Source organism: Tyto alba, unplaced genomic scaffold (genome assembly GCF_018691265.1).
Source record: "Tyto alba isolate M040663 unplaced genomic scaffold, T.alba_DEE_v4.0 Super-Scaffold_21, whole genome shotgun sequence".
Classification (NCBI taxonomy): domain Eukaryota; kingdom Metazoa; phylum Chordata; class Aves; order Strigiformes; family Tytonidae; genus Tyto; species Tyto alba.
The window spans coordinates 10,845,497-10,870,206 of record NW_024881295.1 but is presented as its reverse complement, the minus strand read 5'-3'; the positions used below and the strand labels follow the sequence as shown (position 1 = coordinate 10,870,206).

Below are 24,710 nucleotides of genomic sequence, written 5' to 3'. Positions count from 1 at the left end.
ACCCTCATCCATACACATGCACAAACATCCATGTTTTTACTTTGACCTGACTTTATCAGATACATGTTGGCAAGAACTTCTCATACACAAATCAGTGTTCAAACATCGTAGAAATATTTATGCTGGATATGTTTTCAGCCACATACAAATTCTAATTGTATTTTGAGATTCAACAAATTTAGCTTTGAAAGAAACCTCAAAAGTATTTGTATTATGAAACAAAATCCCTCCTAAACTTACCAAATATTACACACATCTCATAGGAAAAGGGACTTGCATGCAACAATATCCAAAGCTGAATCCAGATGCACATACATTATCACCAACTAAGTTCGCATTTGAGAAAAATTTGTTAGAAGTCTAACTCTTTCTTCCACAGGTTATTGGTAGAATTAGAAGTCTTATCTCCATAGCCATACTTTTTGTCCCATTTTTCTTCCTATACTGGAGATGCTTAGTCACTAACGATATGAAGTTTGCCAGGAGTCCTAAGCCTGGATCACAGTTCACTCCCACTAGCTATTACTCCCAGAGCGTATGAGAATTCTCCTTAAGTCCTGCTTTATGAACAGTGCAATCCCCTAGCACCTAAACTCTTTCCTGTGTCAGATCCACACAGTTAGCTTTAAAAGAAAATAATAATCAGATTTTTACTGTATGGATAGAGAATAGCAGAGGTGAAGCACAACTCTTCTCCACTGGCCAAAAAAACCCTATTTGTACCTTTAGTCATCTTACCGTACTTAGCTCCTTAAAGATGTAGTCAGACTCTGACAAGTCCCAGATGAAAAATCAAAAGTTCTCAAATATGTTTTGTAAAGAATTTAACTTGCTTTTCAAATACTTAAATTACCAAGTATACGCTCTGATTTTTTTTTTTAAGTTACCTATACTTAACATTCAGTTTATCAAACAATGACGAGTAGATAAAGGCTTCTAATTTCACCATACTGCACCTTCCATCTGTACTAATCATTATGTAGCTTTTTCCTGTTGCCTCATCTTCTGAAATAACACAGCATACACTCAGGGTTATGTCTCTCTTATGGAGAAAACTGAATGGGCATTCACTGAAAAAATTTGAACTAGTTAATGAATGAATCTACCAACACCTTATTCCTATCACACAGTCTTAGACTTTACTTCTCATTTTAGGACATGACTCAAGGGCAAGTACTTAGCACACACATTCAAAGCCACTAAAAACCCCACATATGCCTGATATTTGGAACTGTGGAACCACACTGTATTCTCAAAATACACCTATTGCTGTAAAAGACTCATCTGCAGTATTTCATTACAGAGTACTGTCTCCGCTGTGTCATTTCACAGAACGATACCGTAGAAGCTGTAAGTTCTGTATTTATGTAACTCTACCAAGACTTAGGACATGATGTTCCCATTTCTGGCCTAGCCAGGCTGCAAATGAAGCACATAACTGACCTGCAAGATGAGACATTAACAAATTTTGATACAATCAGGTGAGCAGCTATATACATGTACATAGATATACAGAGAAAAAAGAATGAGCTTTTTTTATAAAACCTTTACCTCAGAAATCCCATTTTTACCTGCAAATTCATTGAAGTGATTTCCAATGTCATAAGCCAGGTAGTTGTATCCAGAATACTCATAGTCTATGAACTGCACATCACCTATGTGAGACACAACAACAGCAACATCAGAGACCATAACAACAGAAGTCACAGCCCTAATCCTTTGGTGTCCTTTGAAGTTTGGGGGGAAAAACAAAACAAAACCACACACCCATCTTACTTGTGCCCAGTTGTGTGCACTCAGACATTCCAGGGTATGGCTGTGATTTTTATGATAGGAGATTCTCTCAAATATTAATTCAAAAATGATCTTAAATATTTACTTAAGAGCTTACAATTCTCTATTTTGGAACTCTGAATAGCAGAATTTCAATTATAACTTCTACCACATGAGGGCATCCCTTACCTTCAAAATAAGACATACAGTAGAGGATCCTTTATTTAAACTTTATGTAGAAATAGATCAATTTTTCCCTGACTTAAAGAATAGTCCTGTTTATTCTCACACAAGTGTGCAACCACAGTGAACTAACAGGTTGCAACATGTTGCTATTTTCCAGTTCCTCCAACCACACTTGCAAAAGCAAGACTATTCTTAATTGTTGCTTTTTTTCAGCTGGCTTACCAATCCTCAAATCCTCAAAAATATGAAACTGTGGTGCTGTGCAAACAACGGCCGAAACCAGCAACCACAGCCCCAAACGTTTCAAAATTACATTTACCTACAGTGAAGCTGGGGAAAATGCTTCACTTGAGGTAATAAGCACTGAAGCTGCTTGAGAATGTCTACACCACATCAGTCAACACATTAACAAAATGGATTAGGTAAAACTAGAGCTCATGTATTTTAAGGGAAACACCAGCCAGCAAAATTACTAAGAACATCAGAAAAGGAAGCAATGAGTTAACTTAAGAGCTGTTTGCACTAGAACATTAAAATGCAAAATCTTACATTTTCCACTGCTATGCTGAAAAGGGTATTTTCAGCTGCACCCTTCTCCTTCTCTATACCCATTCTTTTGATGACTAGCTGCATATTTACTTGATAAAAACATATTCCTTCTATTACAATGAACAATCTTCTTAGCATGACTTCTAACATCTTACAGATACTAATGCCAAATATCAGAACTCCAGGTAAAAAAACAAAAGTAAATGAAGAATAATGTTAAAGTATTTCCTAGACTAAGGATTTTAAGTGTCTAATATACCACTTCCTTAACATTTAGGGATATTGCACACATCAAATACAATAGTTTTGCCAGATAAATGTCCTGACCAAATTATTACAGAACAACTTTGTAAGTGTTCCTTACTATGCAGTTCATCTTTACCGTATTTGAAATACTAACACATTAATGTTTTTCCAGACTGATAAATCTTCTCATCTGAGCACTTGTAATTGAAATTAAACCCTACAACACAAAATCACTTAAGTCACAATCCTCCAAGTCCAAGTTTACCCTTACTTTCACAGAAAGAGAGGACTGTTTACCAAGGTTATGAGGTAAATGGCCTGCACAGTGGCAGGCTCCTCCCGGAAAAATCTTGTTGGCAGTGGAAAATTGAGGCTCTCGAACTCCGAAGGGACAGGAAATTATACAGCAGCTGCAGTCAAGATCTTATAATATTGTCACAGATTAAATTCTACCACTGCTTGACTGTCAGGTTCATATGCTTGCACTTCCCACTGGTTCTTTAGTACTACTTCTAAAAAGAAACACCTGTAAATTACATGCCAGGCAAAATGCACAGCCCAATACTGGTTAATATTCTGCTACACAACTGATCTTCTGAACTCCTTCAGGCTCCCCAGCATTTCATTCGTCTTGTATTTAGAGGTTTGGGTTGTTTTTTTGTTTGTTTGTTTTTCTGTTGTTTTGTTTGTTTTTGTTTGTTTTTCCTTCTTTCTCCCTCACATAAAATACAAACACAGCAAGTAAAAGTCTGCTTGCAAAATAAGAACATAAGAAGTATTTTAATTTTTTCACGTGCAAATTTCATTTTGAACACATCTATGTGCTATTATGCTTTTTTAAGTACAACTAACATTTAAAACTTACTTTCAGATATAAATACAAAATTGAATCTAACAAGATTCAGGTGAGGCCATTACTAGGCACTCTCCTGTGGGGAAATGCATGTGAACAAATGATGCGATAAACCTTCAGTCATTACACAAGTAGCACAGTGCATGGTACCACAAAAGGCAGCAACAGTGGCATACCTAATCTGTAGCAGATGAAAATTTGGCAAACTCACATTTGATAAGACAGAAGTTCAAAGTGAACAAGTCCTGCATTTTTACTAATCTCTTTCGGACTCATGCTACTGTGGAACTCAACCTTAAGTTTTGCATGAAGGTTCAAAATAAAGATGCACAGTTCTTTCTGTGAAACTGAAAGCAAGCAAAAACTTTAAGTTTGTCACTTCATAAATGCCTACCACATACATGTCCCAGCTGCCTTGTTTTAAAAAAAAGCAGAAGAAACTCTGCATTAATTGTTTAAATATCCAAAGTATCAGAAGTTCATTTTAAGATTTACTGCAGTTCATATGGCAAAGCCACTTCTAAAAGATATGGCTTACATTAGAAGTTAAGGAGCTAGCTTTTGTTTAGAGGTTTCTAGTATCTACAAAGAGTTTCTACATCCTACTGATACCACTGGGAGCTGGCAGATCAACAAGAGACACTAGTCTAAACACATTTGTATTTTATTGAGGTGAGACATGACTTAAAACTAAGCTACATCATCTCTCTGGAGAAGCTATTGTTAATCAACAGGAACAGAGATATCAAGAGAACTGAGTATTTCAAGTTGAAATACATTCCTTTCTTCCAGGGGTCTCCTAGTGTAGACAACATGCAATGTAATGTATGAAAACCACATAAAGATACAAAATGGAATACATGTCATGTTCCATATACCAAAAATAATTTTTTAAAATAGATCACGTAGTAGTCAATAGAGCATCTGCTAGATCTCCTCAGGGAACTGAAAGGTTAGGATGGTGATGACATCTCTCTCTTTCTAGCTGCTCTTCACTTTTAATGGTTTAGTAAGGTAAGCACTTTCAATGTGCTAGTCCTAGCTGTAGTTACCACAGCAGAATGATGTATCCTGAGTTCCATCCCATCCTGCTCATCAGGTGAGCCACTGAGGCCCTAGAAGACAGCTTCGGTAAAGACAATGATCTATGCTATAAACATACTTGCATACTTAAATTCACAAAACGGGTCATATACCCAAAGAATAATTTTAGCTATAAATACCCAATAGAGCTTTGCAAAACAAAATAGGTTTTTAGATCAAAACCAGAAGCCTTAAACATACCTCAGTCTTCAGAAGCACTGAGCACCCACAGACTCCTACCAAAGATCATAGAAAACATTGGGTAGGCAGAGGGAATAAACAGAACAAAACTAGCCATCTACCTACACACTTAACTTCCTGGAAGGTGATTTTAATACATTCAAAAAGAACACATATAGATACAGACAAAAAAATACTGATATTTGGTCTTATTAAATAGCAAGTATTTGAATACTCTTGAAACACCAGGTATTTTTGGAAACTCCCAGGTCACGCTGGAAAACAACAATCCCAAACTTTAAGAGCATCAGAACACAAGGTCTATAAATAAGCAGTACCAAGCATCAAGCATATTTTGACTACCTTGATGTCCAAATTATAATTAAAAGCAACATGAAGCTGACTTGCAGCCTTCAGCGAGTAGATGACACTGATAATTACAAGTTACATACAGTAACACTTGCAAATTTTCATATCCTGAGTGACTGAAAGCGGACATTAACAAAACAGCAAGAGGCAGAGTTCTCTCAGCCACAGCATGAACAAATTCAAATCAGATGAGTAAAACTCCCATTAAGTGAAGCTAGCACTCAACATGCTATTCCAGTCTCATAAATAAAATTTAAGCACATGAGACTGATTGTTCTTAAAAGCAGTACATGGCACAACTATGATTTTTCTTTCAAGTCTGAAAACTTAACGCGAATTTAATGAAGAGGACAAGTCTAAAGCAAAGCACTGGAACAAGTAATCATTCTAACTGCATTGGAGAGGAGTCCTCATATCTGCTGTTAAGTCTCTAGCTTACACACATCCACCCCATACCTAGTAAATGTGCAAATTAAACATTCACAAACATGATACAGTGTTGCTAAAACAAATAAATGAGAGTTGGGGTTTTTTCTCCTAAGTAAAGTTTGCACAAAGCTGGTAGTGTTCATCTGGCTTTTCAGAAGCTGGCACAAAGGAAAAAAAAAAAAGTAGTTCATCTAGAAGACCAATTATCTCTCCTTTAATTCCAGTTTAAGGTCATCATGGTCTTTTTCATATGCAGAAGCTTTTCTTGATGGAAGAGTAAATTTAGTAAGAGTACAGCATCACCAAAGCTGTTAACTACCTTCAGACAGTTTGATGCCAGCCCTAATGAAGCGCATCTTTAAAGATTCTATTTCATGCTCCGGCAAAGCTATTTGTATACCAATAAGCTTTTCCTCTGCTAGACAGAATTCTAGTAATACATGCTTATTTTCAGATAAAGCTGAGCTTCCACTTCCAAAATCAGGTTCCTCATCTTAAGATTGTACTAACAGACAGATTGGTGGCTTTTGTTCTGTAAGAAGTACACTATAAAAAACAGCTTTCAAATGACAAATATTCTTTCTACAGATGGCATTGAGGTTTGGTTACTATGAAAATGGTACCTGCTGTATCCAGATTGCAGAAGTTTTACAACACAGTATACGTGCAACATTCAAACATAAGCTGAATAAATAAATATTTTGTATTTCTAGGTCTTTTCACTTCCCAGCTGTTTATAACTAGCTTGAAACCAAAGTACTTTACACCCCTCCCTCCTCCCCACCCTGTCCCCAAACACTAAGCACTCACACACTCGTTATTGTAGGATTGCTCCTAAGTGATGCACTGCTGGCATTGCTTTTTCCTCCATTCTGTTTACAAAAAAAAAAAGCATATAGCATTTGTTTTAAAAGTAGGAACTTCAAGCCTATTGACCGTGATAGTGAACCTTTTAAAGGAATGCCTCCAATTTATTTTTTTGCAGCGTGGTTCTACTATGAGAAGTGACTATAAAAATTATTTTACCCCAATGGATCTGTTCTGGAATGCTAAAGCTCAAGGTAGTTTCAGCACTGAAAACACCCACACAGTAAAAATAGATTTACTTTTGGTACTACAGTATCACAATTCTAATGTATGCAAGACCACAAGCTGATTTTTTTGCCTATCTTCTAAGGCTTCCTTTCCCCCCTCCCCCCCCCTTTTCCTCATTTTTCCTCATCATTGAAACTAAGTTAAACCACTGAAGTTTGGTACTGAATTATGAGAATTTAAAATTTATGTTAATAGCGTTGTACAGTTATATAAACATATATATACACCTATATAACTAGAAGTACTAACAATTCCCTTCAAAAGTGGTATTACCCAGAGGGAAACTTGTATACAAACCAAGACAATTTTCTCAATTTTCTCAATGCGTTCAGTGCATATCTGACACAGAAATTGGTTATGCATTGCATATACAGCCTGTTCTCATACTAGAACCAACTCCAGTATGTTTTTGTTAGTTTTTATTTAGAACTTAAGGCACATAAGCTTAAGATGTCAGAGACCAGTGATGACTGATGGAGAAGACTTCAGTTCCATTCAGTCATTTACTTCACACACTTTTGGTTTACACATCAACAATCTTATCAAACTGTCACAAACAAGTATGGAACTACTAGCAGGAATATGTTGTCCTTACTTCAAAAGAAAGTATGTACCTAATTTGATGAATTTGTTGCACTCAGCTGAGCTCATAAATTTGAAATGGGTGGAAAGTTGTGCATTTTTACTGCACAACGGCTATTTTAATGTTGCAAGTTTGCCTTTGTTGGTTTTAATTTCCTGTTTAATTGATTCATTGAGTAACCGAACCTCAAACCACTAAAATCAAGAAATAAAAGAAACTGTGGGTTTATACAGAAGCTTTAAAGATTTCAATAAAGGCATTCTTTAATAATATGGATTATGAGTTAAATGTCTTATAATAAAAATTAAAAAGTAATGCATCTTAACTAAGACATGTACTGCCTACAACTGTACAAAGATTTCTTTTGTACATACATAAGACGCCTATGTACCTCAAAGAAAATTGAGTCACTGACTATAGTATTAAGTATCACTAAGATACTTCATTATGAAAGTGTCTTCCCAGAATCACAAACCAGAAAAATACATATAGTATAGGATATAATGTCTTCAGGTTATTTTATAAACTTGTATAATTATTTTTTCCTTCCTAAAAGCTTTACATGATTGGAACAGAATTAACATGAGCAATTACATACTTTGAAGTCTAGTCATACAAGCAAGCTAGGGATTAACAGATCCATTAATCTATGGAAGAGAAGCAAGGAACACCAATATTCTTCCTCTGTACAGCAATGTACAGATGAGAATTAGCTAAGCAACTTAGTATTTACACAGGTATCGCCACCATTACATTGGGTCTTAAAAGCCCAAACTGAGTTCACTTGAACAAGTCAGTAAAATGACACCACTGATGTAAACAAACGCAATCACAGCATAAACAAAGCCACTCACTTACTGTTTAGTTCAATACCTACCTCGCTTCTTGTTGTAAATAATATTCTTACACAACAGGTCATTGTGACAGAGTACCACTGGTGATCCTAAATTTGACAGTCTTTCCTTCATCCAGGCCATCTCTTCCTGAAGAATTTGAGGACTTGGAATATCACTTAAAAACCTTTTCAGGTATAAGAGGTTTGAAAGTTAGTATTTAATACCACATGTTCCATACCGAGCATTTGTAACGAAATAACTTACTTTCCTTTCACAGGTCTATAATGACTGCATGTACACCTTTTACTCCTCTGGAAAACACTTTGGGAGCTCATCCCACCACCCAGAACAGCCTTTCATTGACTTTACTTTTACATCACCCAATTTTGGACAAATTTAGAAACTGAATACAGGACAGCTAAGAAATACAGGTTAGAATGAACAACAAGCAGTATTCCTGCAACCCCAGGAAACATACTTTTAGTATTCACCCCAGAACACAGATCTCTACTTGAGATTGATGGGTCTCTTAAAAACTCAGTACAACTACCTGAAGAAGTATATGACTTGACCCTTGTTCTTTAAAAAGAGTGAAAACTACCATCATTTAAGTGTCCAATCAAGCCAAGAGCTATCTGTATATATACACAAGAAATTAATTAAAAGAATTTCCTTATCGTATTTGACATATATACAACTACTTCAGTATACAAGAGTATGACAAAACTCAAAAATTTTACAAACTTAACATTATATGGTAGTGCAAACTTTTTTAAAAATATATGTCTACCCCTCAACCAGAAAGAATGGGAAGTCAGGAAAGCACATAAAGAAATACCCACCTTTTATTTACTTCCTCATCTGCAAATTCTGCGGGTATGAGAGAGAAGTATTTCCCCATCTTGAGCCACAGATTAGATTTAGGGATCCATCCATTGTGTGCATGAATAGTATGGATTTTAGCAAGCTGTCTGGCAATGAGTCTAAAAAAAAAAAAAAACCACAAAAAAACGTTTACATTGTTATGTTTAACGTATATCTGACAGTCTTCATTATATATTTCCTAGCAACAAGAGAAGACAACTGCAATATACTTAACAGAAAAACTGTAAAAAATGCAGCAAGGGAATCCAAAGAGGGTTTAAACATGAGCAGCACAGCTATAGGATATCATCTTTCAAGACTTAAAACATCATTAGCAGTGCTACTTGAGGGAGGGGAGGTGGGAAGGATTGGAGTTCAGTTACCGCATGCATATTTCACCTGTATTTACAGTCTACTCTTCAGCTTGTTTATCTTTGTAAGAGTTGGCTCAAATTAGCTGACATTGTTAGGCAAGTAAATTTCAGTGCATACATGAAAAAATAAAATCTGAAGACATCAGCACTTTCTGTTCATTGATAATAGTTTAAAAAATTTTGTCTCAGTGGAAGACTACCTTGATCCTATTCACAAAAGGAATATATTAGAAACAGAGCTAGGAGTACTTGCTTTAATCAAGCCCAGAACCCTACAACTTTACCATGTTAAATGATTTCCCTAACAGTATTGTGCAAGTGTTAAATATTCACAATAAGCAGAGCTCTAATGATTACATGTATAGTCTTCTGGGGAGGCAGCAAGGATCATTTGTTCAGTACTAAAATACCGTAACTAAGATAGAGGACAGTGAACTGTCAAGACTGTGAATATCAACTTAGTGCAGGCTTATAGAAATACGTCTTTTCTGCCTGCTCATAAACTAAGCTTGAGATCCCTTGCCCCTGACAGACCATAAATGAACGACAGAACCTGAATAATTAAATAATAAAAAAAAATTTAAAACTTACCTGAAAATATCTGGATTGCATACATGCTCTGGATCCAGGGCTTCTCCCTGCATGAACTCGTAGCACAGGCCATTATTGAAAGTACAGTATAGTTGAGGTGCGCAGCCATGGGCCTGCAGCACGCGGAAACTCTTCACTTCTTCATCTCGATCTACTAAGAGCTCGGTCTTATTTCCATAGATCCTAACTAGGACGACATCATCCGTTATGTCACCCACATAGCAGCCAATTAACTTATTGGTGATTCCATCGGTGAACAGCTGAAAAGTAAAAACAATACATAAGCAACTCAGATCTGCATCTGCACTTTTAATGTGCAGGAAAAGAATGCAGAGTTATTTAGTTCACAAAACACAAATGTTTACTAGATTGAGCATTAACAAAATAAATCTTTAAAATACAGGAAAAACATGAAGAAAATTGCAAGGATTTTTACCAGGAACACATGAGAAGAGGAAAATTTGAAAACATGCTACAGTGAACTAAATAAATATTACATATAAATGGCAATAACTGAAAGCTCAGTACTGTAAAATGAGTTTCCACATAACCACTCTGAAACTGATGGATTAAAATGGCTGAAAGCAAAGACCCAACAAGGCAGCACTCCTAAACCAGTAAAAACCCCCAGTCATGAATACAGGCAGCACAAAAAACCCCACTATTTTGATGCACTTCAGAATTTCAGTATTTGCTGATCAGTGCACAACTAATAAAAGATACTCCTGGAGTTCTAAACTACTCCTTTCAAAAAGCAAAATAAAATTCAAGTCAGAAACAGTTCAAATTCAGTGGTTATCATCTTCCCACTAGCCTTGATGTTTTACTGATTGAGAACAATTCCTAAAGTCACTATGGTTCCTTTGCAATTTGAAACCGTATTTAAAATTCAAGACCCTAGCCTTCAGCATCAAGTATCATTCCAAATTTTAAAACTTCTAACCAGACCTACTATCCACTCATTTTACTTCATAACTGGCCTACACCATTTAAAAGATTTAAAAAGCATTAAGTCCTTACCATTAAGATGTAGATAAATGCAATTTTTAAATCCCTGCTATTTACTAGACTTTGATCAGTCTAGTCACTGATGCCTGAACTGCAGCAAGTAACTTCCTACAAAAGTATTATGTTTACATCTAACGACAACCTACTCCCCGTCCTTTCAAATAAGGAGAGAAGTATGGATAGTACAAGCTCCCAGCTATGGAAAAGGGGGAGGGAAGGAAGGTGGACAGGAAAAAAAAAAAGAAAACCCACCCACTCTACTTAGCTGCTGCTCCTCCTTTCACATTTGATGATGCCTAAAATATGTTGCAGATGCTACCTGACAAGCAGACTAGATCCTGAGTAACTGGGCTGTGCATACCCAGCTGCACATAGTGAAGCATTCGAAATCCCATTCAATGCCTGCAAGAGTAACACAGCAGCTCCTAATCTCCTCCTACAATCTGGGACAGTTTTGCAGCTCAGAAAAACAGATGTTTCACACTTTCAAACTCTTTGCACTCTGTCAACTCAGACTGAATGCGTAAGAACTTGCTAGATGAACACTACCCATATTAATTCTAGCTCTTAGGCAAGTGACTGAAGGACAAGCCATTAATGTTCTCCAGTGACAAGCAGTATCACAAGCAAGAAAACCAATGTTTTCATAACTATTGAACAATCTCTTGCAGCCTTCAACATAAGTAAACAATTTAAAGTCAAGGTTCTCACAGCAACTGCAACTTGTATTCAACTATAATTTTTTTTTAGCATTTAGAGTCATGTCTCTTCCTACTCTGTTGCCCCCAAAACCCTAATTAAAACTTAACTTTAAAAGGAATACGCCCTCCCACAAAGCACAAAAACGCCTCTCAGGCAAATAAGCAGCAAGAAGTAGCTTCAAGTTGGTTAACATACAGTTAGACATACACAATTTTCCCTTGAGTGGACATCCTGCAAGTTTAACTTAACAGCTTTCTTTAGGAGATGCTTTCATCATTAATTCTCATTTAGTTAACTCTTCTGGCATATGTACACGAGACAAATGGAGATACGGTCTGTTCCCCTTTATTAGAAATTTTTCAAAGTATGCAGGTCCTTGAAGCTGCAAGCAGCTTTTATTTAAAGGCTACTTGAAGACCCTTGATATTTTTAAATCCTAACTGTAATGCAAGACAGAAAATCAGCTGAAAAATTAAACCTATTTATCAGAATTAGATACTAAGTGTTCCATGACAACAGTTTGAATTCTTTATTTACTGATGTCCATTCATGCGGCCTCCCATGTCTTCTACCTCAAGACCTAAGCTGGGCCCAGAAGAAAAACACTAACAAATGGAGCAATTAGTTGTGTTTCAGATTTTATACTAAACCTTAATGTTTAATGAATAAGTACTTTTATTAAAAATACACACCAACAACAGACAAATTCTCTTCAGGCATCATCTTTTCTTAGAACCTTGGACTGTTTGGGTGGGGGTTTTTTGTTGTGGTTTTTGTTTTTTTTTGTTTGGTTGGTTGGTTGGTTTTTTGTTTGTTTTTTTTTGTTTGTTTTTGGTTTTTTTAAAATGCAAGTCAGAAACTTTGACTTTTCCTCTCCCCCCCTCCAAGAAGTAGCCTTTATTTTGAAAAGTAAAGTTGCATCATTCAAACACAAGTGACAGCTTATTTCCGAATCTCAGGGGTTTAGAGAAATTAAGCATTAGAAGCAATTTAATTCCCAAAGAAAAGAATTATGAAGCTGGGTCAAGTCTCCCTATTTAGGAAGACACGACTTTCATATTGAAAGATGCTGTGTTTTAGTCATTATACCTTGCTTTCCTCAGCACCCCTATGTGATGAGGTCAACTCACTCATCAATAAATGAAAAAAAGGACGAGGGAAGCTTTAATTATCAATCACAAATAACAAGAAATAGCTCAAGTTCCTGTGGAAAGATGCAGAATAGCTGAGGATACAAATAAACTCCATTTTCTTAAACAGTTACGAACACTCAATTCTGAGGTTCAGCAAATCTTTTAAGTTTAAATGGGGTAACCATAAATTCAAGTAAACCTACTTACAAAGCCTCCTTGGTTGACTCAAAGTAAAACTGCACAATTTATGGACACATTTTTTTACTAGCTATTATTTTAATAACCTAGGAAACAAGTAATGAAAAATCTTGTCTTAAATAGTCTTCATAACAACTAAATGTTAAAATGTTAATCAGTGCAACTAAGAAAACTATACCATTTAGCACCACAGATACAGGTTTTCACATTAAAAAGAATACACCTGTACTATAACATTATCTTTTGCTTGACACTTACATAGCCATTTTAAGTTTTCCCTGCGTACATAAGCAGATTGTTGCAACAATGCACATGCTATACTGAGAGATGAGTGATGTGCTTGAGCAGCGTTACCTAATTTGAACAGGCAGTACTTAAATGCATTTCAAGTATGGCTAGTAAATAACAAATAACATCTTTATATTATAATGTATTCATTCATAATCTTCCCCCCCGCAAGCATATCGTCACAGAACTATTTCAGAACTATTGAGATCAGAATGGACCTCCTGTTTTCATCTAGTTCAACCTCCCTGCTCAAGCAGGGCCCACTAGAGCCAGTCATTTGAGTCCAGCGAAATCACCAGAAATTCTCAAGACTCTACCAACCTTTTTGAGCAACCTGTTTCAGTGTTTGGCCACCCTCACAGTAAATAAAAAAAAAAAAAAAAAAAAAAAGAAGTGTTAAAAGTGTTTTCTTGGGTTCAAATAGAATTTCACATGTGTTTTACTTTGTGCTCATTGCCTTGTCTGTCACTGGGCACTGAGAAGTACCTGGCTCCCCCTTCTTTCCCTCCCATCAGGTATTTATACATATTGATAAGATCCCTGGCAAGTCCTCTTTCTTCCAGGCCAAACAGTCCCAGCCTCACCTCATATGAAAGATGTTCCAGTTGCTCAGACATCTTCATGGCCCTTTGCTGAACTTGCTCCAGGGAGCCTGCACCTTTCTCATACCAGGGAGCCAACATGACACAGCACTAATATGGCAAATCAGTGCAGAAGTACTGATTCTCATACCTTTTAGCATAAAACCAGAATTAACTCATTAAAAAGTTTAAAGAGCACTTTGCAGAAGTGGTATGTGTGGAGCTGTCAATCAAGTTAAGAAGTATCATGTCTGCCATACCTAAATGAAAACTTCTGAAATGTAGCATTAGAGAAAGCTCTTACGCTGTCACTACAGGGCAGAAAGAAAAGTGAAAGTTCTGTTGAATTAAGAATGATCAAAACCAGTAAGTATAAATAAAATTCACTACTTCCTCTGAAGAAGTCTATCATCTTCATCAAATGGCAAAGGCAGCAAACAAAATAGACAGCAATTCCTAACATACAACAGCACTATTTCAAATCACTGAAACTTGTGCTACCATTTTCTACTTGTTATAAAACAATCCTCTGATAAAGCTTGCCTTTCTCTCCCTACAAAACTGCCTTATGAAAAACACTAGGCTATAAGGTGATCGCAAGTAGTGATACCACAAAAAATGAGATGTTAAGTAGGGCTGATGCAAAGAAACAGTAAGAATTTGACTTGTTTATGCTGTTAAGCAAACTTCTGGCCACTGTAAAGCTTTTGTCATACTGCACAGGTCTATTATCCTCTTAAAGCAGGTCTCATTAGTGTTAATAAAAGCAAATCTACAACAAGGAAATTGGACTCCCTCAACTGATAATTTAGGAACTCTACTTCCTATTAGCATCCATTTGTAACATGCTGCTATAAGTAATTATTTACACGCAGGAGCATTCTAGTTATCGCTTCTTAAAAAGGTAGAAGGGTTTACTTTTCTAATAACATTATTCAGAGTAGACAATTTCCATATTCCACAGCAAGTAAACATCTAATGTTTGCTACTGGTAAAAGAACATACTACTCACTTCTTTTATTCATAATGCCTTTAGTGTAGCATTTAAAGAACCAGCTTAGAATGCCTTGCCTGAAACGTAACCTGAGATGCAGCAGAGCAGAACAGGAGTTCTGTAACAAAAGCATCAGTTGAGCAGCATAAAGAGACTAGACTCTGATGACATAGATAAAATAAACTCTCAAGGCCATGTGGTGTAAGATGAAAGAATCTACAGAATGTTATGAATAGCAGGTAGAAATTTCTGGAAATTTATAAATACAGAGAGCCAATAGGATTCAAGAACACAATGTAATGCATTACAAAATCCAGCAGCAAGATTCTGGTATCACACTGCAATAGGTATTTTCAAGTGAGGTGACGCAAAGCTAGCACTAAATTCTGAAAACATTTCTGGAAATGGTATTTATACTGGCCCACAGTCCAGTCCGAGATCTAGTTTGAAGTCAAGGCTTTCTAGCTCTTGGGAACAAACAGAAACTGTTTACTGAAATGCAGAGCAAAGGTGATAAAGCTATAGGTAAGCTTGAGTTACTCAAACGAAGTCTCGGAAAGCAGCACATGGTAGAAACAAGACAAGCCAAGTGAGTCCAGGAAGAGCAGAGAAAACTCAACCAAGACATGAAGCATCTTTGAGACACAGTTTCCCCTAAAAGTGCCCTTATCAGCAACGATCAGGATTAGGTTACTGAAAAGGACATGTGATGGATATATTCACATCTCATAAGCAGGTGGTTCAAGAAAACCTTATATCTGATCCTATTGTTTCAGGTGTTCAAAACAATGAGAAGAATGAGAACAAAATTAAGATCACATGTAACAAGCATAAACAGGCAGAAATAAAATGTCACACAGCAAAGTAGAAAGCGCTTTATCACTCACAGAATACATATAAAACCAAGCAGATTTTTTTTTCCTTCTCAACTGTTGTTACATCCATGGCAGGAGAAATACACAAAGCAGTTTTGCACTGCTGTAGAAACATAAGTGATGTGAAGTTTCAGCATGAGTAAGTAGGGATTGCACATTAAGATCTCCAGATGAAACAGACTTTTAATACGTTCTTCTTTAATGCTCACAAAACTTCAAATTTATACTGTAAGATGTAACTTTATATTTCTGGAAATGTATAGTCTATACAGGCACATCCACAAGCACGTATCGTTCAAGACTTTAATTTCTTGAAACAAGGCTAGTAATTTCTCCATCTCTTCTTTCTGTAGCTATTCATAAAAGGACAAAGTACAACTACTAGAAAACGCAGGCCTTAGGTAAATTTTCATATATTCAGCAGGGCTTATGAGAAACATCATTCAAAGATCCCCAGGCTCTGGAGCCATATCCTCTAGATCATTACACTCGGCAGGTGAAAGCCATTGTCTACATTATTTTGGTGGCCAGATGATCACGAACAAGACCATTTGGTATTAAAAGTAGGCTTTTGGCTAGCAGGGAGCCAGGAAGATGGGCACCACTCTATGGTAAGTTTGGCCTTACTTGCAGTTTTTTACTGAAAAAAAAAAAAAAAAACCAACTTACTTTTTACTGAACTCTCAGGGTGCTCTGCCATGACAGCAGCATGGCAACAGCAACACCATCAGCACCTATGCTATATAGTATAACGTAGATTTTTTTTTTTTTTGGCTACCAGTCAACCCTGCAGCTTCAAGGAAGAACTCAGCAGGTTTTTTCATTGCGTGTGGGCTTGGATTTTTTTGTTTTGTTTTGTTTGTTTGGTGTTTTGTTTTGGGGTTTGGTTTTTTTTTTGTTGTGTTTTTTTTTTTTTTTTTTTCTGTTTGTTTGTTTTTTTCTTAAGGTCTTAACTGAAGTTTCACATCCTCCATATTCTCAATATAAACACCATTTAAAATTAAATTCAATAGTTTATGATTAATTGCTATAAAGGTGTCACCCCTTGCAAGGACTGGTTCTGATCTAAATGTGTGACAAAGTGAGAAAGCTGTTTTATGTTTATGTCAGAAGAAAGCCCCAAAAAGAAGTTACATATTTTTCATCTTCTTTCTGATGAATATTCTCCTACCTGAAAAGTCAACATCAGGTAGCTAGTTAAGAGTCTTAAAGTGGTGAATTACTTTATATGTTTTTACAAATTTTCTGATACTGATGAAAACACAGATAAATCAAAAGAAAAGGTAATAGAGAAGAAGTCTAAGATTTTATTCTAACTGAAAGAATTAATTTGCTGCTCCTCCCCCTGGAAGATTTTGATATGAAATGGCCATGTAACTGGGTGGGGCAAAGAGGAACTAAAGCATCTAGATAGCTACCTTCCTTTCCAATGTTAGGAGTCCACAGCATACGTTACAAGCCATTACATAGCCAGATCCAAGCTGTGCCTAAGCAAATATCGATTCTCTGTAATCAGAACCACAGGAATCAATACAAACATACCTATATCATGCACAACTGGATTACATCATGCACTGTGATGTGGCACATCAGTTACATAAAATGTCACATACACAGTTGCTGCCCCACCCACTGATACCATAAAAAACCTTTGCAACAAGAGATTAAGATTATAAAGTTTAATCAGAAGCTTATTAAGAATGGAGAAACCGACCCAGTCTCAAATGACATTTAATACTGTCTACATTTCCCAGTTACTGTGACAGTACATTCAAGGTACACCTCAAATTACAGTTTTTCCACAATGCATCAGCAATGTGGCTCATTCTGCAACTCTAACTTTTCTTATTCTTTCCTTCACTCATCGCTTCTCCATTTAGAGATGTTACCACTTCAGGATGTTAACCTGTGAACTCAGTCCTTCCTCTTTATGTGGTAACTACTTTCGCAACTGAAGAGCACGTCCTAAAAAAGATAAGCAATAAAAAACTCTTGAAAAATGCAATGACACTGGGATTCAAAATAAAAAGTTAGTTTACTTTGTTTCCAGAGACCGCATTTTCTGTTTCCATTCAATTATTTCAATGCTTTAAGTCCCACACTCAGTCTGTTTAAATAAACTGTGAAATATTTTAACTAGTACAGAAATCTGAACCTCATTATAGTTTGTTATAAAGAAAATACCAAGATTGACACACACAAAGAACTCAAGAGCAGGAGCCAGAAAATACAGCTTGAAAAATTGCTGAGCACAAGTCAGAAAGAAAAAGCAAAGACACGGGGGAAAAAAGCTAACCTGATATATATATATATTTAAAAATAAGGGGGGCAGGGGGTGGTGTTTGCTTTGCTGGTGAAAGTATAATTCTTCATGAGCATGGCTCCATCTTATATGTTCATATTTCATAGCTACAGGAACCAACTTTTGCAAAGAATTACAAAACACTGCAGTAGTGAAGTCATGCAAAGTGTTGATAAATGTAACTACATGTACATCTTGCCAAAAAAGACACAGTACCAGAAAACAAGCAAGGTCCAATTATTTCAAATAAAAACCCAAACCTAATTACAATTATTTGGAGATGATAGAAGCTTGCAGGATTTGGGGTTGGGGGGAGGTAGTCTTACTGAAGAATTTGACCCCCATTGAGAAAACTTTTTTTTTTTTTTCATCTCCCCTCAGGTTTGGGCCAGGACAAGAGCACTGTTAGTATGTCATTTATCATTTTAGATCTTTGAACAATTTTGCAGCTGATTTTTTTCACGTGAGATACGCTACTCTATCCAAATTAACACTATATAGTCTTTTCACCAATAAATAGAAGCGGCCTTTATTCTCAATGTTAAAGATTACTTCAGAACGTAAAAAAATACAGATTGTTTCTCCCGCACCATAACATCACACTGAAGAGAAGAAATTATGTATTAAACCACCGAATCCTTCATTATGACCAGAACTACAATATGTAAAGACCAGAGGTCATGGGATAAAAAAATCCTGAATCCACACTTACTGAAGTGGTAACTAACCTTCCCATCCTGTAACCAAACACTGATCCTCCTTCCAATACTGGCACAAATGAATCTCCACAAAAGAGCAAAAGTAAAAAATTCTTAAGGTGGGCAACAGATTCTAAACTGTGATTTTATTTTTACATTAGGAAGGGTAATACAACCTCTTTAAGATGGAAAAGAGTTATAACAATTAAGCTTCTATATTTCATTAATAAAGAATTGTCCAGAACACAAAAATTGTAATGTCCACTGTCACAATTCAAGCCGCTTACCAACTCAAAACAAGGTTTAATTGAGTTTTGAAGAGCATTTTTGTTTATGAAATAAAAAAAAGCCACAAAACTTTTTTTCATGTCCACCACAGCCAATTTCTGAATTTAGTAAGCAGTGAGCTTTTCAGCAGGAGGTTGAGAGACACCTCCAGAGATCCCTTCCAACTTGAACTGCTCTACAATTTTATTACTAACATCAACTGTTACAGAATCAAAAGTGACTGCTGCAAAAAAGCACAGATTTTTCTTAATGACATTGCTTTGTATTATTGTAAAGGAAAAAAAAGCAAACCTCAAGAATTTAGGTTAGAAAATATAACACCCAGTTCTGTGCAGCTCCTAGTACATCCTCAGACAACTGCAAAGTATCTACACAAGGATCAGGAAAATTTTGTTTCTCCTTACCAATGTGAAAACCTGAATATTTGTACTTATCTGTAGTAATAATATTCACACATAAGTTGAGATAGAGGAGATATATTACAGTAGAGCTGCTTGCAATGGAGCAAATAATTGGCAGTGCTTATGGGTTCTATAGACTTTCTGATAAGTAATGCAATAAAAGAATAATTTAAGCACAATTTAATATTTAAATTATTTTAATCATCTGTCCTTGACTTATGTTCTATGCTACAACGCAAAAAAATTTAAAATGTTTGAATATATTAATGATTTTAGATACATGTAAATCTTACAGAAAGTGAAGATTAAGCATTAAAATTTTCTAACTACACTGCTTCAGAATTGTTTAGCTGACTAAACAATTTGACACACAACAGTAATTTTTTGCAAGGGAAGTTAATTAACTTTTTAAAGTCCAACTATGGACTCCAACTTCCTAATTGTTTTGGTCCAAGAAGTACTATGAGCAAAGGTGGCTAACAGCAGAGATCAACAGAGGAAGTAGCCATTTGTTCCACGTATCAATGTTCTTCATCTACTTTGCTATGATACTGCTGTTCCAGATTAGTCAGGCATATTTTCCATGCATTACATGATTCTCATTTTCGTCTCCCTCCTAAATATATGGCACTCTAATGAGGGAACTCCAACCTAGACCTTCACTCCATCCTCTTAAAAACGGTCACCTTTCACTTCAGCATCTTACTGTACATGTGATGCATGTGTAACAGACTGCAGCAGCAATGCTGGTAATACAGCTAGCTTCAAATTACAGGCATTCTTGTTTTGTACACACAGCAGTTTAAACACAGACTAAGGAGTTAAAAATAAAAGGCCACTAAAGAGCTTCAGGAATAGGATGTTCTCCTGCTGTTCAAAGGAAGCAAAAGGAAAAAAAATGTGAGTTGCAAAGTTTTAGTCTTAAAATAACTTGGCTGAAACAAAACTCAGACAATTTTTAGACAGAAATCTCTAACCACAGACAGTAATCTACTACTTTACTATTGCATGACCAGTCAGATGAGCCACTGTTCCACACCAATGTTACCAGTGGTTTTTATTCTGTTAATTCCTTCTTCCAAAGAGGGAGGAAGGAAGCAGCATTTTTTTTCCTTCAAAGTATGAGAACTTTCCCAAAAGGTTAGAGGCATCCCACCATAAGAAAATGTTTGGGTTTACTTTATTAGCATTCCTGTATGGACGAAGAAAAATAATCTGTTGAGAATTACCCTCATCAGAAAGCTAAAGTAACAAAAACATGTTTAAATTTACGTAGTCCTGCAAGAAGCAGGGACTTGGACTTGATGATCCTTATATGGGTCCCTTCCAACTTGAGATATACTATGAACCCTAACAACCCTGTTTAGTATTACAAGTTGTAAAGCTATTTTCATGACACCTCAAGATGTTGGGACTGTGCTTAGCATGTGGCTACAGTCCTGAAAGAAATTACTTAGAAAAACCTCATTAGCTTTATTTTCACACTAACTGGACTGATATGCCTCAATTTTCTTTTCCTATCAATAAGCTTCAGAAAATTTCAGTCAATTTATGTTTTATTACCTCAATTTGATCAGTTTTCCTATACAAATTAGTTCCAGCAGCTCTCTTCAGAGGAACTTCACCGAAATAAGACACTTACACGTATTAATAACTGCTGAATAACGCAGTTTAACAGCACATAATAAAACACTCAACTAACCACAGGCTGCAACTGAACTGTTATTTTAGCCAGGTAAATCGACTGAAGACTTGTATGGGGCCAGGTTAAGTATATTCTAGAAGCACAAAAGCAGCCAATCCTCCAGCAGATGACTCGTCATAAATACGAGCGATCGCTCACCTCGCGACTACCAGCGACCGAGCGGCGACACTTGCGTGCACGGTCAGGACGCAGAGATGCGGGCACGGCCGTTAACGCGGCCGATACTTACCGAGACACCGTCAGCCTAAAACCGAGCTCCGTCGCGAATCCGAGGCGTGTATTTATATTTATTAATTACATGCGGCAGCGGGGGGGGGGGGGGTGAGGGGGGAGGCGCCGCCAAGGGCTCCGCGGCCGATGGCGCCCGGGGAGCGGCCCAGCCCCGCTCCGCGCAACGGGCGGCGGCCCCCCCGCTGCGGTTCCCCTCCTCTGCCCCGGGGCGGGGGGGGATGTCCCCTACCGCGTAACGAACACGCCCTGCTCGGCACCGACCCCGGTGCGGGCAAAACCCACGGGGCCCTTCAATTCCCCTCGCCGAAATCGCAGCCCTCGGGCCGTCGGCGGGGACGCCAGCCGAGGGCGGGTGGAAGATCTGCTCCCCTCCGCTACCGGAGCAGGGGGGTGCGCGGAGGCGTGGGGAGAGGCAAGTTCCAGCGGGGAGGGCGCGAAGGGAGGAAGAGGAAAGCGAGCGATAGGGAAAGAGGGGGGCTGGGGGATGCTGCCGCGCCGACACGCCCCGCCGCCAGGCTGCCTGGCAAATGGGGCTCAGCGCAGGGGGCTGCATTTGGAGAGCAAGGAGGGAGGGGGAGGGGAAGGAAGCGAGGCGGCAGCTCCCCCGCACAATGGCCGCCCGCCCTCCCCCCCTTCCTTCCTTTACCCTCCCCTCCCTCCTCAAGCTCGGGCTGCCGCATCGCCCCGCCAGGGACCCGGGCGCAGGCCCCGAGGCGCGCCCGGCCTCTCCCGTACCTGCAGCGTCACCTCCTCGGGTCTCCAGTGGGGCCGCAGGCGGCGCAGAAGCTGCAGGGCGCCCTGGCGGTAGCCGGGCCCCTCCCGCTCGCTGACAGTGATGTCCAGCTTGGGCACCTCCGGGGAGCCGGGCGGGACGTGGATGTAGTTGGACATGGCAGCGGGGCGAGCGGTCGGGCGGGACGGGACGCGACACGGGGCGAGGTAGGGCGAGCGGCTGTCGCTGGCGTCTCCTCCGCGGCGGAGCCGGCAACTGAGAGGGGGAAATTTCCACTTCGGCTCTCGATAAAGCGGCTCCACCTCCCCCGGCTGCGGCGCGGAGCAGCCTGGGAGAGCGGGCGGGGCCTGGCGGCGCCCTGCCCGCCGCCCCCCTCACCTGCCCGCCGCCCCGAGGCAGCCGGAGCGGGGGTTGACTAAAAGCTCTCGGCGGCTGCGTGAGGGGGAGCCGCGCGGGCGGCCGGTGCGGGAGAGCGGCCCCCTCAGCCGCCGCCCGCTTCCCCGGGCCAGCGGGGCGTGAAGGAATGCGGCCCGCAGCGCCGCCCGCGCCACCACCGGGCCGCGGGCCGATTTTAATCGGGCTTTGAGTTATCTGCTGCGGTTGATTTTTTTTTTTTTTTTTTTTTTTTTGTCTTCCATTTCTGTGCCAGCCTTCGTCACCCCCACCCCCCCCCCCCCCCCCGATGATTCCCCCCCCCTCCCCTGCGGGGTGCCGGCCTGCCAACCGCCTTGCTCCACTTTCCTGCTTGAGCCAGCGGTAGTTTGATACCATTCGTGGTCCCCTAGGGCACTGAGAAAGTATCACGCTATATGCCCGCCTGATTTAAACATCTTCATGAAGTTCATCCTTCTCATGAGCAGTACAGAGCAGTTACTTTGTGGCGGTTTTGGTTTGGGTTTGTTTTTTTGTTTTTTTTTTTTTTGTTTGTTTGTTTTTTTTTTTCCCTGTTTTATGCTGAAAACCTTGCTGCCTTGGAGTTACTTTCAGTCAAAAAAAAAAAAAAAAAAAAAAAAAAGGGGGAGGAACAAATTATCCTGTCTTTTTTTTTAGAAATATTTTGATGTTACCCCTAATATTCCTACAGCTACCTGCCTCCTGTCACGTTCTCTGATCTTCCCACGTAGGAAATGCTGAAGTTTCAAGAAGTTCCTCTGTTATAAAGCAAGTTTGTCAAGTGAGCCTAACACACAAGAACTACGCAGAGTAATGGCCAGCCTATTCCCTGGAAAGTTGTTACTCTAAATAGACCTAGGCCAGGGAAAAGGGGCATAATTTACACTCAAAATGAACAATGCCATGAGGGAAACTGCTAGTTCTACAGGTTTAGTTCTCATTAATTTCATATGCATTTCCTCTCCAAAAGTGCAGGGCAGTAATAACCTTCCCACTGTGTCATCCATGACCATCTACTTGTGAATGTGTCTTGTCTTTTACCAAGAATTGCTGTTATCTTGTCACTGAAGGGTTTTGCACTACCTCACTATGTAAGTGCATCATCGTGTCTATTCCTGTTATTTCTGTTGAACACCTCACCTTCCCCCAGTATCTCTCTGTTCACTCACCTGTATGCCTTTCTCCTCAGGCAAGATAAAACACTTGGAATAGTCTATCAACAACTTTTCAAGTAACTTCCTTCTTGAATCTTTTTTCTCTCATTCTTCGTGAACATTAATCTTAGTATTCTCTTCCATCTAAACTTTGGTTCAGACCGAGTGTTTAAAATCTTTAGAGGCAGAATCCATCTTTGTGAGTATTCAATAAACAAAATTTCCTTCTGTTGTATTTTAAATTAAAATGTAATGTTTATGGGTTGGTATTATTAGTGTAAATATGTTATTCTATATTAATAGCCTTTTTCTATCAAGGATTAAAAGGGTAAGAATATAGGTGTCTGAATCAAATTTCAAGTGTCATAAAATTTGCAGACCTAAGTGTTATAGCTTGAGTATATTTCTAGTGGTAATATGCTTTTAGCTTGCCTTTGTTTAAATCTGTTCCCTAAAATAAACCTGTTTCAAGTTTTACAACCCTCTTTCATGGGATTTTACGTCTGTCATATATACACTAACTCACCACTTCCTTAAAATCTTCTTTCTCCACCTCACCTGATTGGACCTACCCATTTCTTCTATTAGCCCACTCCACTTTTTCTTCTTTAAAAGTAAGGACATTTTGAAAGTTAAACTCTTTTTTTATTTGAGAAAAAAAAAAATCTTTAAACACACTCACCTTTATACATTGTTTAGTCCTATAAATTAGTGATATCATACTACTATGGTAATAGTATCTGATCAAGCATGTGATACACAGTGCCCTCTGCTTCTGCTCAGGCAGTTTAGTAGATGATAAACTAAGACTCATTTATGGATTAAGGGCAAAGTGACATTTTTGTTGAAATAAAATATCAAAGGTTGAATGTTCCAGCTCCTGTATGTTAATTTCAACAAGAACTGGTCTAAACAGAGATTCAATCTTGCTGATGCTGAACATAATATTCCCACCAGAAGCTTTCTGTCGTTAACTCTGAGAAGCCTTGCTAACTTACTCAAGTCTGACTAAATT

At 38.3% G+C, this 24,710-nt stretch overlaps 1 protein-coding gene across 1 annotated transcript in view; it reads right to left on the bottom strand.

Annotated features, from left to right (window-relative positions):
- The window catches only part of ETNK1 (ethanolamine kinase 1), a 33,602-nt gene extending 11,120 nt beyond the window's left edge, over window positions 1-22,482 (bottom strand). The window contains exons 1-5 of the mRNA XM_042795211.1: window positions 22,151-22,482; window positions 10,012-10,271; window positions 9,025-9,165; window positions 8,224-8,366; window positions 1,572-1,655 (exon numbers count right to left, since the gene is read on the bottom strand). Of these exons, the coding sequence (XP_042651145.1) occupies window positions 1,572-1,655; window positions 8,224-8,366; window positions 9,025-9,165; window positions 10,012-10,271; window positions 22,151-22,306 (784 nt within the window). The 5' untranslated portion in view covers window positions 22,307-22,482. The remainder of the gene's footprint in view (window positions 1-1,571; window positions 1,656-8,223; window positions 8,367-9,024; window positions 9,166-10,011; window positions 10,272-22,150) is intronic.
- Window positions 22,483-24,710: the final 2,228 nt, after the last annotated feature.